Source organism: Thunnus albacares, chromosome 22 (assembly GCF_914725855.1).
Source record: "Thunnus albacares chromosome 22, fThuAlb1.1, whole genome shotgun sequence".
NCBI lineage: Eukaryota > Metazoa > Chordata > Actinopteri > Scombriformes > Scombridae > Thunnus > Thunnus albacares.
Window position 1 is genome coordinate 17701950 of NC_058127.1, and position 16791 is coordinate 17718740.

The 16791-nt window shown below is 39.5% G+C and overlaps 1 protein-coding gene across 6 annotated transcripts in view; it reads right to left on the bottom strand.

Annotated features, from left to right (window-relative positions):
- The window catches only part of LOC122973343 (sodium/potassium/calcium exchanger 2-like), a 45831-nt gene that overhangs the window by 3676 nt on the left and 25364 nt on the right, over positions 1 to 16791 (bottom strand). For 4 of the 6 annotated variants that reach the window (XM_044340785.1, XM_044340786.1, XM_044340784.1 and 1 more), the window contains 6 exons: positions 12595 to 12645; positions 8802 to 8900; positions 6995 to 7077; positions 1637 to 1771; positions 1419 to 1508; positions 915 to 1081 (listed from right to left, as the gene is read on the bottom strand). In XM_044340785.1, coding sequence (XP_044196720.1) covers positions 915 to 1081; positions 1419 to 1508; positions 1637 to 1771; positions 6995 to 7077; positions 8802 to 8900; positions 12595 to 12645 — 625 coding nt within the window. The remainder of the gene's footprint in view (positions 1 to 914; positions 1082 to 1418; positions 1509 to 1636; positions 1772 to 6994; positions 7078 to 8801; positions 8901 to 12594; positions 12646 to 16791) is intronic. The other 2 variants (XM_044340788.1, XM_044340789.1) reach the window with 1 other exon arrangement.

Sequence of the window (16791 nt, forward strand, 5' to 3'; positions counted from 1 at the left end):
TGCTCTCTCTGCTCCACATTAAACCTTGCATTTTAGTGGCCATGTGTCCTGCATTTTCCAACAAATGTTCAGAACTTTGCTTTGAACTGTTTGTAATGAAATAAAATCTCAAATTCAATGGTTCTACTAAAATCTACTAAATATTACTTGCCTGCTTGAAGTAATTTTAAGGTTGTTTTAATGTATTATGTGTGCTTATTTTTGCTCAGAAACAATCTTTTTGATCTTAAATGAATATTGTCTACCACATTACAAGCAAAAAACATTCTGCAAAATTCCGCAGATTTTCATTCTGGATCACAGCTGAAAACTGTAAAAAAAAATCTGCAGATTCTGTGTGGGCCTGCTAATCAGTAATGTAAATAATTATGGTTAGCTGCAACCTTTGTGGTATCCCATATATAGTTACGGATGAACCCCCCAAAAAAGCTTGTAAGTAGACTTTGTTTCAAGATTATTTTGTCAAAAATCCTGTTCAAGTGTTTGTAACGTAATTTTGAAGTTTTTTTATCTTTGGTGGGAACTTACTTTTTGTTTGTTAATGTCAGGTTGCTCACACTGAGCAGCAAAGTAATGTGCACACAGATAATTCAACACGTAACATGCCACAATGACGAAACTCTGAAAAGAACAAGCTAAAGACTAAATAATAGTAAATGGCCTCTTCTGAATTCAGGAAATATAGTCTGGTGTATATGCGGACTGTGTTACCATATTACCAAAACTGTTCCTAAATTGTTAATACAGGAACATTTTTTTCAATGTTTAAGTGATAATGGATTTTTTTTCAAGTATTAATGAGCAGAGATGTAGGGAGAGGCACAGCTTTGTGTCATTGTTTCTTTCAGGCATAAAGCTATGACTCTAAAATAAGTATAACCTTGTGCAGACTCAAACACAATCAGGTGGCATACCCAACAGTAATGTCGAAGATGTTGGAGCCTACGGAGCTGGATACAGCCATATCACCCAGCCCTTTGCGTGCCACAATAACACTGGTGATGAGGTCAGGGATGGAGGTTCCAGCTGCTAATATAGTCAGGCCCATAATCTCCTCTGTAATCCCAATGGTCTCTCCAACCTGCAAAAAAAGAAAAAAAGGAAACTAAGCTTTGGGGTAAATAAAACCTAATCTGTTGTTCCAGCTTTTTTTAATTTCCTAGTGATGGTTGAGGTGAAAAAACTCTAGCTTTGACATGACATTTGTCTTTACCTGCAATCTCTTTTTTTTGAATGAGACAGCTGTAATTATTAATGAGTGTGCGGATTATAGAATATGGTTTCATTTTAAATGTCAGGGATGGAAAAAGGAGAAAAAAGACAGCTGCGTCTTGCCCTTGTTTTTTTGACAAGGATTATGCATCTATGAGGATTTTATAATGCTGCTGTTGTAATCATATTACCAATTCTATGTGTACCTGGTGAGCCCACCACACCATTAGGTAGGAGAAGCCTGCGATCCAGCCGATGGCGCCCAGGAAGGTGATGGGGAAGAACTTCTTTGACGACTAGCAGACCAGGAAGAAGAGAGAGTGAGAAAATGGTAACACTTTTGTTGCAAATGTTTTGACTAAGAGAACATGGTCCTGATTAGTCTCAATCTGTACCTCATGCACCCAATTACAAAGACACGCACCTGTTTCCTGACATCAGGCAGCGTTAGCCACAGGGGGAGGACGATAGGCATAATGAAGAGGTAGGTAAACCGCTTGCGACAGGACTCGGGCCAGGACAGGCTCAGAGGCTGGTCCTCTTCCTCCTCATCCTCTGCCTGAGAAGAGACACCAGAGATCAGAAAAGAGGGAAAGAAAGTTAAGGTAACCAAAAATTCATCAGAATCCCGTTTTAAAGCTTGCATTTTGGTGTATTTTCAGTCTGGGGCTGTTTTTCATGGTTTAGTCTAGACCCATTTGCTCGAGTTAAGGGAATTCTCAATTCTACAGCAAACAGTGATATTTTAGACAATAGTGTGCTTCCGACTTTGTGGCAACAGTTTCTTCTTGTGGCCAAATGCAAGAAAACCCCAGCAGCCAGTTTCCATTATCTTGTGGAAAGCCTAACCAGGAGGGTTGTTATAGCAGCAGCATATTTGGAATGAGATGTTCAACAAGCACATGCAGGTGTAATATCTGGGAGTCCACATACTATATAGTGTAAACATGTGGCGTGTAATTTTCCCTTTGGGAATAAATGTCAGGCGTATATGAGGCAAATCACCCACTGAGTTGAGTCATGCTTTTTGCATGTACCTAAAGGGATGTCTGAAAAATTCATTACAGCACAAGTGTGTCCTTTAGCTTGACAACGTGTCTCACTGGGATGTACTGTACCTCTCCATAGCAACTGTCCAGAGAGGCAGGCAGCACTCCTGCAACACAAGCACTTCAAGAGGGAAAAGACAGCACAGGTGCAGAATTGACGGCGAGACCTGGATGTGCACATGCCTTTACTCTGCAGTGACCCTAAGACAGAGGAGTTTGATGACTGTGATTTGGGAGATTGCAACCAAGCTCGAAGGGCTCTGCTTCTCCAGTCATCAGGGGCTCATCACTGCTGACTGTACCAGCAGACCCCCCGGGGTCTGATTGGACCTGCCAGTGGAATGCCATGCAAGCCAAAGACTGTCACCTCTCTGCAGATCGGCGTCAAATAAGCTGTCACTATCTGAAGTTGACAAATACTAAAAGGCAGATGGGCTCTAAGGAAGCCAACTGAATTATCTTCATGTATAGTATTAATCTGCCTTACCTGTTCAGCTTTTGTGCTGATTCATGCAAAAGCAGATTCTAAATTAAACATTCTGGCACTTGCAAACTTTCATAACAAAGCCTTCTGAGAGTGGAAAGATGTCTTAGGTCCCTTTGTATCCAATTATACGGGATGCTAAGAAGCCATGGGGACCTGCAGAGAACAGGTCCACACATGCAGATCTGATCAGAACACACTGATGAAAAAGAATTTGTCTCTTGCCCTTTTGAGAGTGATGCGAGCCAAGGTGTAAAAAAAGAACAGGCAGAAAAAGGGTGCAAAAGACATACAGAGGGACAGATGCTGATAGCATATGTCATTCTGTAAATATTATTTTCTCCAGAAGACTATTTAAGTATTAACAGTATCAATCATATCAACTAAGCATGCCCAGAGAGTGAAGCAGAAAGCTGTAAACAGGGCTCCTGCACAAATCATGAATCATATGGAGCTTATCCTGCTGTGACAGCTACTGCTGTTGAGTATTGCCTGGTAACCTTGGTAATCAGAGCTGCTAAACAGCTGCTTGCATCACTTATGCTCAGCATTCTGATTTCTCCTCCTCTCCTTATCCAGATGGCTGTATTGTTATCAGTTAAAAGGCCTAAAAGCAAAAACCTGAGGCTTTATGAAGATCAATTCTGAACAAAACTCACACCCCTCAAAGACGTAAGGATATCAGAGGTTGTGTATTGACGGCAGTGTCTGCAGGATAATAATAGCAATATCGCCGTCACCTAATCTCATAACAGGAAAAGTCTCTTGATTCAGGTCATTGATTATGCTGGTGCACTGCAGTTTGGCCTCCAAGTCTTTCATTGATAAGGTGACTGTTTTTGGCTGACACTGCACACCATGAGTTTGTCATTTGTCTATTCATGATTTGCTTTATTTGCTTTCTAGGCTGAAGTACCCCATAGAGCCTGTGCTCCCGACCCTGAGTTGGTTCCCAAATGCCAGCCCTTTGGGGGCCTTTCCTGCCCTGTGGGGCCTCAGTTGGCAACACTGCCAACTCCGAGATTAAAGGCACTGACTTTTACCAGACACCACAGAGCTGCAAGGGGAGGTGTGACATTTACTATTTTTTTTCTTCCCGGAGGGGAAGCGTGTGTGTGCTGGCACCTGGTGTTAGGCAACAAAGCTACACAAGTTGAAATAGTCAAAAAAAAAAACTGTTCACAAGCACAGCTGCAACAAAGCTGCAATGAAGCTGGAAACCTGATTTTCATTACTTATTGATACAACTTTTAGTATCACAAATGCACAGATTTCAGACTGCAGGTTTAATTTCTTAAACTTGTCAAATATTCTTGTGCAATATCCTTGTAGTATTGACACCGTACAGTCTGGAACATAACTCTTTATACAGCTTAACAGCTGTATCTGCACCTGCTATTTAGATTTATTTTTTTGACACAGAGGCTTCATGTGGTTTTGCAAAAAGAAAAGAAAAGAAAAAAAATATTCAAATCAGATGTTATTTCCATCCTAGAACCCATGAAACACATGATACACACAGTATTTTATTCAAATCGTCTTAGCTGTGTTAAAGGAGGTAGGATGAGTCATAAATTCCCGTTGGTTGTGGTTTTCTTTAATTTCCAAGTATCTTATTTAAAGAAGTGATTAAAGGAGCTTTATGCTCTCATAAATATTCAAAATACGCACTGAAAGTGAATATCTTTTATACAGACAATTTGCTGTGAGTCATAGATTGAATGTGCTCATCATTCATCTTTACAAGAAAAAAACATTATAAAATTAGAACTGGATGAATGTGTACTACACATGTTCACGATACAATATTGCTTTCATGAAAAATGAACCCTTTAATTTTTGCTGTTTCGGGGAATATAATATGATAATTTCTCTCGCCACAGCCCTCTTGGGTTTTAACAACAAAAAGGGGAGCCAGGAAATTGTGCTAGAAGTCTGCTGCAGATTTTAATTTGACCTTAACTATCCCCTTATTCCCCAGTCTTGGTTGCCAAGGTATCCATGAGGAATTGAACAATTAGTATGACAGGCCCTCTGGCAGCATATGGAGGTGTGAGCTGTTTCCAGCTACTTCCTGGCTGACACAGACAGGTGCACTGTGGGACGGACCTCTAAAAATAGCAGCATGTTAGAATTGGGCATGCCAATAGGCCTTGAGATCTTCCAAATTCTGTGAATCACCACCTGCTAAAAGGTGTTTCCGTTTCATCTATCAGCTTTTTTGCCTTCACCTCAAAAGTTTTGAAGCGAGTCTAAAAATTGGCTGAAATAGGCTGCATTGCCTCGATTTTTACAGATGCAAATATTTTCAGCTTCAGGGGAGTGATGACAGTTTTATCAGTAAAGACTATTATTAACTCAGAGAGAGAGATCAATCTGAAAACAACTTGGTGCAGTGGAATAAATCAATACACACATGGGCATGTGGCGAATCAGAGCTCATCTGTAGCGGTTTCTTGTGCAGTTTATTCTGAGATCGTCCTATATGTTCTCACAGCAGTTTGTATTTATAGACTATCTTACCTACAAGGAATGCTTTATCTCAAAGTGCTGCAGTATCCATTTTTTTACGAACAGAAAGGTCTTAGTTTTAATTCAGTTCCTACAACTTGGTATATTAGAACTGTGTTATTCATAGACTGGGCTTTGATTCAAAGGGGGATCGTACAAGATTACAATGTGTCCCTATAGTATTGTGGAGACCTTTGTATGCAAAACTACTGGCCATATTACAGTTTATTTGCTAAGCCTTTACAAATCCCTGCAATACAAGATCAGTTGGGAAAAAAGATAGTGAATTAATATAGTGGGTTAGTAGCTTGAGCCAAGGTTAACTGTACCAGATTAACCCAGAGAACAGTTGATTAAATTAGTTTTAGTTCTTGAGAAAAATTATTTGGAAAATGTTGCCGCACTAAGTTTTGATTTGAAAACTCATTATGTCAAAGAAAAATAATTTCAATGGCAATACTGAAACCCAATTGTTGGTGCTATTTATGGCTTGAATAGTAATTTGTCAGTGGTGTATTCCGCCATTCCCACGTTGGATTCAAATGGTGTGCGCATGCAAAAGGGATTCACAGGAAACAACACGTGAACTTGATGAGAGCTTGTGTCTTTGGAATTTTGCACATCACATAGTTTTGTACACAAAACGAGTATAACTGCAGCAATTTATAAAGAACAGTTAAACAAATTGTGTGTCTTCTTCTGTTGCATCTCTTACAGAGTAGCAGCTCAAAATGCGTTTTCTGCTACCAGTGATTGATTGATATGTTATTTCCAATAACACTCTGGGACTTGTATTGTAAAGATGTTATTAATATTATCACCAGCAACCACAGGTGTCACCAGACCCACCAGAACTGAAATCTTGAGCGATTAATCTGTGTTTTAATGTGTATTTAACACACTGTAATGAACTGACAATCAACAGAAAATTACATCTGCAGCTAGTAGAAAAACATTTGTTTATTTTTATCCAATATCTGAAGCTAAATATTTCAAGACCAAACTGAAAATACAACTTTTCAGCCTGTTAAAGAATAGTGGCAGGATTCAGCCTGTCTTGGCTTTATTTTTGGTCGTCTCGAAATAACGAGCGGGAATCCAGCAGGATGACCGACACGCCCGTCTCCTCTTCCTGCATCCTTCTCAGTGTGTGACTTTGAATCGCTGCCCTCTTGCCCCAGGACCGTATGCTGGCCTAGCGGGTTGCTGCATCCCATCGTCATCGCTCATGCCAGTACAACTGCTGCAGGTGCCATTCGGAGGCTCTCCGTGCCTGGCTGTGCATCAGTGTGTGTGTGTGTGTGTGTGTGCGAGTGTGTTGGTCTCGAGCACCCAGCGGCGGGGAGCAGCAGGTGAGTGAGGAGTGTGATTACAGAACTCAGTGGGAGAAGGCGGGTCTTTGGCAGGTCTGGCTGAAGATGGAGGAACTTGCCCGAGTGCATGCTGGGAAATTATCAGCAGTAGTGACCTGTGTCATAGTCAGTGCAACCTTTGCATCAATCACACTCAAGGTGGAACACAGACACAGATGAGAGATATTAAATATTCATAAATGTCTCTCTAACTTTGATGTCCATCTCTCAGTTTTGTTGCTTTCTCATAAGACGACCCAGTGAGTTGGCTGTGGGATATTTTGGGCTAAATAACAAAGGAATCTGGTAGAATACACTGCAGTTTCTCCCTTTATTGTGGTGCGTGTGTGTGTGTGTGTGTGTGTGTGTGTCCTTCGATTTCTTACCGTTTCCCCTTCTTGCCCTGCGGTTCCATTCATGGGTGGTGTCACCTCCACTTCCACGCTGGAGCTGTTTGGAAGGTTCTTATCTGCGCAGAAGTTCAGAGATTAATTAATGTGAGAAGCTGTCAGTGCCTCAAATAGACCTGACAGTGTTAGCTGTTATGACGTAGAGAAAGGTGGGAGACAGCACCTCAGCAATGTTAAAGTTAACCCCTTCAACCCCACAAATTGTATCTAAATGCTTTCTATGTTAAACAAAGTATTATAAGTAAAGTTTTGAGATACTTTACCATTTTAAGTTTTATTTTAGATATATTTGAGAAGTAAGGTTACTTTGCAGATAAAGATTTTACACAATAAACTTCTGATAACTTATTAAATATGATACATAGTTACACCTAAATGAAACCACCCTCCACCAGCTACAACATGAAATGGCTTCTTACACAATAATGCACATGAAATAAAAAATCTAATATTATAAAATGTAGCTTTTAACACTGTTACTTTTGATGCTTTAAGTACATTTTTCTGTTTAAATATTTGTATTTTTACTTAAGTAAGATTTGAATGTAATTTTGTAATTGTAATGGGGTTTATTAGTATTTTTACTTTTCAGTGTTGCAATTTTTACTTAAATACACCATATAAATAGCTCCACCACTGCTGTATATAATCATTAATTTGTCATATGTGATAAAATAGTAAGAAAAAAAAGGCACTGAGCCCAAGGTTATGTCTTCAATTTGCTAATTGGTTTGGCTAATCTCAGTGTTTTCTAATGACTCTATTTTCCAACTTCAAGTCAATTTACAGTGTGTATATACAGTCTGTTCCATTAATATTTCCATTTTGCACTCAGGTGTAAAACAAAGTTATGATAAGGGTGGAAATCTTAATGAGACAATAAAACAAATCATTTTAATCTTGAATGCGATGATCAAAAGGTACATTATATGTCTGAGGCTGTTACTATCATCCCTCTCTCATCATATCCTGGTGGCGGATATGACTCCATTTCATTTGAGGCCAGACTTACTTAACAGCCCTTATTAACATACAAAGAGCTGAAAGCCATGTAATCAGATGATAAAACTATAATTGCCATGGAAATTGCTTTAATCCAAGTGTGGTTGTGACACAATTAGAAAGATTCTCAGATGGATAATGTGACTTAGTACCACTATCGTCCAACATGTGACCTATTTTCTTTACTTGGATTCTGTGATATTACAGATAAAGACGGGATATGCAACTAATCACACGCATCATACACTGAACTATACTGACGTTTAATACATTTGCAGCAAATTTTTTACTACAGAGATCACAAAATTAATTTGAGAAATGTGAGGCCTAAAAAATAAAGTATACTGACATGACTACCAGTCATGCATTTTGATTAAGATGGTAATATGTTAATGCCGCGCTGTTAGCATAATTTTGCCTTGTTGATAAACATCTATGTCTCGCTTTGATTCTGCTGCTCTGACTACATTGTGGCCATGAAAGCGCCTCCTGTTCATCCTTTGGTCCAGTGCTCTTTGAAGTGAAAAACACACATAAATTACACTTGGCAGTGACTGTGATTGATTTAAATACTGCTTGAAGACAACACTTGCAATCAATTTAGTAGTTCTTGATAATGTCATGCTTGTTTAACATCGGATGTGACGCTCATTAACGATTTCAGTCGGAAATCCCAGTGACTAATATATGAAATATTTAGCAGGGTAACACCTACTCACAAAATTTGACTCTTTCTGAATATGTAGTTAAAATCTGAGGAAAATATAAGTAAGCTTCCTACCTGAACGGCTTGCTACTCCATTGGCCTTCTCACTGTCCTCTACTTGGCATTTCTTTTTAGCGATCTTGTGAAGGATGGATGCCTTCTCTCGAAATTTACCTGCAAAACAATCGCCACAGCGGTTAAATGTGGAGCAGAGCGCTGCAGTACTGCAGCATCTTCAAAGCCTCTCGGCCTCATCCCAGTCAGAGCTCCTTCGCCGTCACCTTTGACCCCAGATGGGTCACTTTTCAAAAGCACAGTGCAGACCGGGCGGCGGATTAACACAAAACTGCCATTCAGACAACATTGAGAGTCAATATGACATAGCATATCATATACTGATGATCCTGCAATGTCCTGGTCCTTGGTAGAGGCAAAGCCAGCGCGGAGGGAATCTCTTGTGAAGAGGTCAGTTTGTTCTTATACAGTTCTTATATCAGATCAAAAAAATTCACAAGAGATGTTGGAGGCTAGTGGGAAAATACATACAACCAAAGGTTTAGTTTGGTGTCAAAGCAGTTCAAATAAAATCTGTATTCATATAATCAAACAGGAGGCGTCTGATTTATATAGTAGCTACTCACTTTTTTTTAGCTTCATGTGCACTCCTGTTTTGAAGTGCAGTTGCTGTGTGCAAAACCTCAGAAAAAACACTAACACTGCAGCATTTAAGACACATCTGCTAGTTGGAGAATTGGAACAGATGTTTAAAGAAAATCACTGGTAGATATATTTTTGCAGATAACATTTATTGATTTCAATAACTGGAAAGATGAAGCTATGACGCAGTGCACTGAATTGTTGAAACCAGTCCAACCAATTGAACATCATGACCTTGTTGCTTACATAAGCAGCATGCCCTCTTGACATTACAAATAATGGCTCACGCAAGGCAATTCTGCCTGTGTTGTAATGACTAGTGATGACTGGCCGCTGGCTTGTGGAACAATGACTTTCCACAAAATCCCCATGGCTCAAAATCCCCACAACGGCACACACACACGAACAACAATACAGTACTGAGACAAGAAGAAATATGATGAACCAAAACCATGTAGTGCAGTTTATTTTGAGTTCCCATGTTAATATTTGACGGCTAGACTGTGAGTTTTGTCTTTTAAAATAAAACTACAATGTCAGATATTTTGTGTTAAACCTACTGTTCATCATTAACGTTTACGTTGTCATGTTTCACTCACTTCCTGTGTGTGTCCGTCTTTGCATGCGTGTCCTGCCTTGTCCCAATCAGACTATTGTAATCAATGTGAAAGATTTTTTTTTTTTTTTTTTTTCATTTTAAGAGGGCATGGCTGATTTGTCAGTGCTTGACACAGTGACGCGTCGATACGTACTCCACCAAACCATGTCAACACTGACTATGACCTTCTTGCAAAATCATTAAACACCACCAAGTCACCACCGGCCTTCCTCTTGTCTCCGCCATCTCACTCTACATTTCTTCATCGCCCCTGCTTTTCTCACTCGTATCATCTTTCTCCCACTTTGCCTTTTTGTTGTTTGGCAATGCACAGCTCCTCCCTGTCTCTCTTTTTTCAGGCACATACACACACACACACACACACACACATATACTGTACATCTTCACAAGACTGCAATCACACATTCCACTGTCTTGACATCACTCACCGTAGGCAGTCACTGTCAGTTGGTATGCTAGTGAGTGGGTATTTGCGTGTGTTCATTAATGCAAATGTGGGCGTGAGATTGTTGTCTCTACTTGGTTATACAAGTAGCAGGGTTGGGCTTGCTGCTGTAGGCATTGAAAGGAAATTCTTTAACAGTTAATAAAATGAGCATTACTATCTTTCTATTCCTTTTTAAGCTAATTATTTTACCTCCAAAATCATTGCCAAAAAACCTGCATACTAATGATAATACCTGAAAAAATGCAGATACTGCTTTTAATGCTGATGATAGTGTTTTTGTATAATCCTCATGAAATATAAGAGGGGGGAAATGCTGTATTTATGACCATAATGTGTTTTCTCAGCTTTCTTGTCCACTTAAGCCAGTTTCTTTAACTTTATTTTGATTATTTACAGTCCACAGCTTGGAAATTAAATGTACCTCAGTTTTGCTAGGTGTCTGTCTGTCCATCTACTTGTAACATTTACTAAATTTACAATTTAATGTGGTTGTAATGTAATGTGATTTAAAGGTAGCTTAATCACACCATATCGCATGCTGATATCTGCTAACCTAATTAGCGTTAGCAGGAATTTAATCTGTTTTCTTTGCTAATTGTATTTACTGCCTCATTTAATTATGTGGAATAACTAACTGAAATATGTCAATGGATATTTTCATTTACAAACAACAGCTATCTGTGACTATCTCACTAGCTAGCTATCACTTCATACGGCTCTCTTGCGTTAGCCGTCTAGTTGGTTGTCTCTTTGTGGCAGAAAGTGTATTAAGTGTGATGGTGAATTCTGTAGTTCAGAGATTACCAAGCTGAAACACAGTTACTACAGCCTGGGCAGCAGTACAAAGCCAGAATACAATAACTATACAGCCAGAGTGCAGTTACCTGGGGTTTGCCTTGGTTTTCATCTCTGTTTTGTAGTTTACTCCAAATTGAAAATGCTGTTTTCAAACAAATTACACATTTCTATGACAAAGTATTTTTTTATTTAGTGAAACTGAGGTCAAAAAGTCAGATTCAGGTCTCAATTTACACCAAATATTGGATCACTGCATTTTGCCTGTAGGGTATGGATCAAAGTAGGGCAAACCAAAAAGAAAAATATCATCCAACCAAAGTGCATGAATCAAAGTGAGTACAAAGACGAAAAAAGCCCATCGCTTATGTTTAGACAAATGCTCTAAAACGAAGCAAAATCACATTTTTTTCTCGATTAAATGACTTCAGTCTATGAAATGTGGGGAAAATGTTTCCTGTGAGGTCCATTTAAGGTGCACGCATTGTCAGAACTACCCAATTTGCATAATGATGCAATCGCATAGTCTTTAAGACTAACCAAGTCCAGCCCTTCCCTCGCCGTTGTTACACAGCCACTCATCTTCCCTGTCAGCTCTGCCTGTTACGCAACCACTGGGTGGATGAGTCACTCCAGTTTGCCAAATTCAGCAACGTACATCTTACGACTGTGCACCCGCTGCTGGTGCAAGTGGAACCTCCAAGTGAGCGCTGAGGCATGGATGATGTATTTCTCAGCGGCGCAAAATGGAAACAGTGCCAAAGGAGAAAAGAAAAAGAAAAAGAAAAAAGAAAACCTTGTGCTTATGTTTACTGAGCGTGGGGCAGGGGATGGTATGCTGTTCATCTGTGTGTGTGTGTATGTGTGTGTGTGTGTTTGTGTGAGGGTTTACCAGCCTGCATAATAATAAATGTCTTAAAATTTCACCAAGAATCCAACGTAGCAGTTTGTTTCTCACAAAATAAAACATAAGCAACATATGACTGCAGTTGTCTTCATTTAAAATATCTTATTAATAAGTAGAATAAAAAATCCATAAAATCACTATACACAGTAACACACAATATGTACATATTTTCTGGGCAGAACTGAAAATTAAGCCAAAAAAAAAAAAAATGAGAATAAAAAGTAAATTGAAAAAAATGGCATGGCTAACATGATTTGCACTTATGTCAGTGAAATCTCAGAGAGGTTGTCCAACTAAAAAGCCAAAACTGTATGTCACAAGCGGAAAAAAAACAAAACAAAAACAATGGGGCTGGAGGTGCTGTTTCATGATTAAGATGGAGAAAACAAAGAGGGATGGCAAAAGCTGACACAAAGAATCAAGTGAAAACATTCGGGCTTACCTTCCTCAGTCATTGAGTGATAATATTTTAGTTTCCCATAAGTCCCAAGCTCTACAACATCACAGCAAAAGACAAGGGTAAGGCAACGAACACACAGAGAAAAGGAAAAGAGTGAACATGACAGAACAAGACAGGTCCGCTGGATCTACATCATATACTGTACAAACACTCACACAGGCACAAGAAGGTGACATACTGTATACAGAAAGACAAAGTCTCTCCGAATCATCCCTGCATAAGTGCAAAACAAAGCAGCAAGAATTGAATTATAAATAAAATACATCATAGTCGAACAATAACTCAGTCTGATAAAGAGCCTGCCAATGGCACAGGTTAGATGCTATTAGAGAAGATTTGCAAGAAGAAGGAGGGAGGGGGCAGGGGCAGTCAATATACTAAAAAATATATATATAAGAGGTTCATAAAATGATATATTAAAAAACAAACAGAACAGGAAAGTCAGAAGAGATTTTACTGGGTCAACATGCAACAAAAAGATGAGTCCTCCTCTCCTCTGCACGCAAGCTTAGTCAAAGGCTTGATGATTCAGCATTTTATTTCCACAATGAAACCCGAACAATTAATTTGATTCCCTTACTGTAGCAGTTCTTCGTGGTACAGTAAATAGACGGTCAGCACATCTGCATGATGAATTAGCCGGGAATTCAAACCTGCAGCTGAGCGTGAAGCAGCAGAACAGAAGACACCAGACCACAAGACTTCCCACACTGCACTTTATCTTGGAAAGTACAGTAGCTCACAGCCTGGAGCTGCACTCTAACACATGCTGTTCTGCCTGGTTTGACAATAAATAACTAATGGCATGGGGATTCAGTTTTTAGCATTGCTCTGTCCAATTCTCTTAACCAAGAGGTACAAATATGTTTAGAAATATATCAAATATATAATGGTTGGTGTATTACATAATTTTCTACAACAAAATTAAAAAAGACATTTTCTCATTTATAAGCTTTGTATTTATTTCAATTACCACACATGTCCTACACAAATGGACATTGGTTCACCCACATTACATAATGCCTAATTACCTCATTCATGTAAATTGTTTGGCTTTTATTTGCCCAGATTTTATGATATCTGGATCTGATATTTCTGCCACCTAAATGCTAACATAGAAGGTATAATGTGTACCATGTCAGTTTAGCGTGTTAGCATACTATAATTTGCTAATTAGCTCTAAACACAAAATAAAGCTGAGGCTGATGGGAATGTCATTAATTTTGCAGGTATTAGTCATAAACCAAAGTATTGGACAATATAATAATCCTCTCCTGATGGTGGCACTAGATGGAAAATGATTACAACTAATCCTGAGTGGAACAGGGATTTCTGTACCACATTTTATTGACAATCCATCCACAAAACCACAAATGCAAACCTCATGGTGGTGCTTTTAAGTACACATCACCAAAGCAGCTGACCAACGTTGCCATCCTTAGAGCCACACCCTTAGCGTGGCTAAGAAACTGAACAGTAACAGTGACCTTGATATTCTGCGTACTCAGCAGACTTCACTGTGATCCATTTCCAAACAAAACCAAAGCTACCTATATACAACTAGAGAGATAAATGTTTTCCATAACTTGGGTAAACTGACACTTAAACTCTCTTTAACAAGCATAGATTTCAAGCTCTGTACATGTTGTAGGTGCGCAGTGCAGTAAGTACTGTATATGCCCACATCCGCAAGCCCACATGCACTCACACTACTATCGAATTCTGCCCAACAGTGGGCAACCACTCCACTCACATTTGAGGGGATTATGGTGCGATTCTCATGCCAAATGCGAGTCTTGGCAGCCCTGAAAACACAATCTAATGAGATGAAAACACGTCCCCTTTGAGAGTGTCTTGCTCATCTGCTGCACTCCCAGACAAGTGCCTCAATCCCGTATGATCAGGCGATTTAGGTTTGAAGTGCACTACCAACTGCAAAGCTGGCCTCTAACTGAGGTTGCTCGGAGGGCAATTAACCCACGACACAATCACTGGCAGCGCAGTCATCTGTTTGCCCTCTGTTACCAGAGAGAGAGAGAGAGAGAGGGAGGCTTGTTGTCGTTTATCAGGGGCCCTCTTGTCCTTGTGGTGTGACCTCTAAACCTCTGGTGAGCTGTGTGTGTGAGTGCGTGTGTGTGCATGCCCGCTCTGTCTGCTGGGGGTTGGGGTGTCAGGGAAATTCACAGTCTGTGCTGAAGCAAAAAGGCTTTTAACATTGATTCTTTCACCCACCCGGCGCGGGGTGGCTCAGAGGGCGCGGGAGGGGGGGTGTGACGTGTGTGTGCGTGTGTGTGTGTGTTATATACGTGTGTGTGTGTGTGTGTTGGTGCTGGAGATGGAGGGATGATGGGTTGGTAGGTGTCGGTTGGCTGGTCACAGTTACATAACATACTGGAAGTGCAATTATCTAGAGAAACAAGTAAGGATCTCTTATGAAATACACATTAATAAATATTAAAGAAATTATTGCTGATTTTAGGAAATACACTTATTCGCTTTCTTTCCGAGAGTTTGCTGAGAAGATTGATGTCACTCTCATATAAGAGTGACATCAATCTTCTCATTTAAATCTCAGCAAGAATTAGCATATTTCCCAAATTGTTGAACTATTTGTGTAAAAAATAAGATCTCCCATATATAGTATATTTTGCATGACATGCCAATCAACATATTGTAATTTCTCTTCAAAATTATGATACAAAATATGACTTTTCATCATCTTTTTCTCAAATTCACATTAATAGTAAACATGTAGTTTTATATGCTTTTACAATATACTTATTACATTATAAATACTGTACATTATTTAGTTAATTTTTAATATGTATATGAAGATGCTTCTCTTTCAAACATACAGGTACGCCCTCATTTTCTTAGTGTGTGTTACATGTAATCAAATGCTGAAAATGTTAAATGTTAAGTTGACACCAATAATGAAAAGCGTACAGTAGAATGTCAATATATTATATCTGCATTAATGGAAAACATTGGGTTTGGAAGGTCAGTGACAGCGGTTACATTATTGAACCATGTGATCAATGGGGCCCTGGGTCACCACACAGACAGTACTGGTGGCAGAGGGATGGGGGGGTGGTGGGGGGGACAGTATGGGGCAATCTGGAAATGTTGACCGGATGAGTGGATTCACCTCTCACCCTTTATGGCTATAAAAATAATGGAATGTCATGAGGCTAAAATTGAAAAGTTGTAAGTTTCCTTTTCCCTTTCTCGTTTCCTCATCTGCTTATTAATTTCTTTCTGTTTTGAACATGAATTTGTCCAAATAGATCTCACAATAAATCATGCACATAAACCTACATTAATTTGCTGCCATTGGACTTATTTCGTTCCATGTCTGCATCAAAACCTTTCCCAATGAAACAGTTGGTCAAACCACCCATTGCCTCACCAGTTTAACGCATAAACGCACTGTCTGCCAATATCAATATGTACATGAGTATATCAGGTTTTACAAATATGACCTTGTCCTCTCTCTGCTTGGGTTTTGGCGGACTTGCGTACAATGTCTGCTCAATAAAAATGGCCTAACATCAACAAAGACCACACTGGCATTGTGAGCAATCTTTTCAAGTCTATCTCAGTGAGATAATGATCGGCAGGAAAAGTGTCTGATGAGATCTTTACTCTGTGCCGCCATATTTATAGGGCTGCACTTCATCATCACACAGCAGTGTTGTTGAGTAAACACAAGGAGTTCATTTCAAATATATCTGAAAATATGGATTAATTCTTTATCTTTGCACATTATTATCAAAAATGCATATAATTTCATGGAATCACCCCTAGTATACTATATGTCCTGCATACATAAGCACCCAACCTTCCTCCATACTGAGGTCAACCTAAGATATGGATATGCACAGACTCACCACCAGAGTTCAGATCTATGGGTGATAGATCTTATTGAAGGACTTCAGCTAAAGGCCTGCACTCAGCTTAAGTTGTGAATGCTGTTTTGCGTGGCTTGTTTCAACCATCCACTGCGGTCTCAGACAGTAGAATGAGAGCCACTCTGCCCTTCTCCCTCCCCATCTCTCTTTGTAGTTCAATATTTGATGCCACTCCTAAGTGATATTGTTTGTAGCTCCGCACTGATGGAAAAAGAGATGCGGTGCACTTGTGCCTGGAACTAACTGTACCGGACTATTACATGCCTCT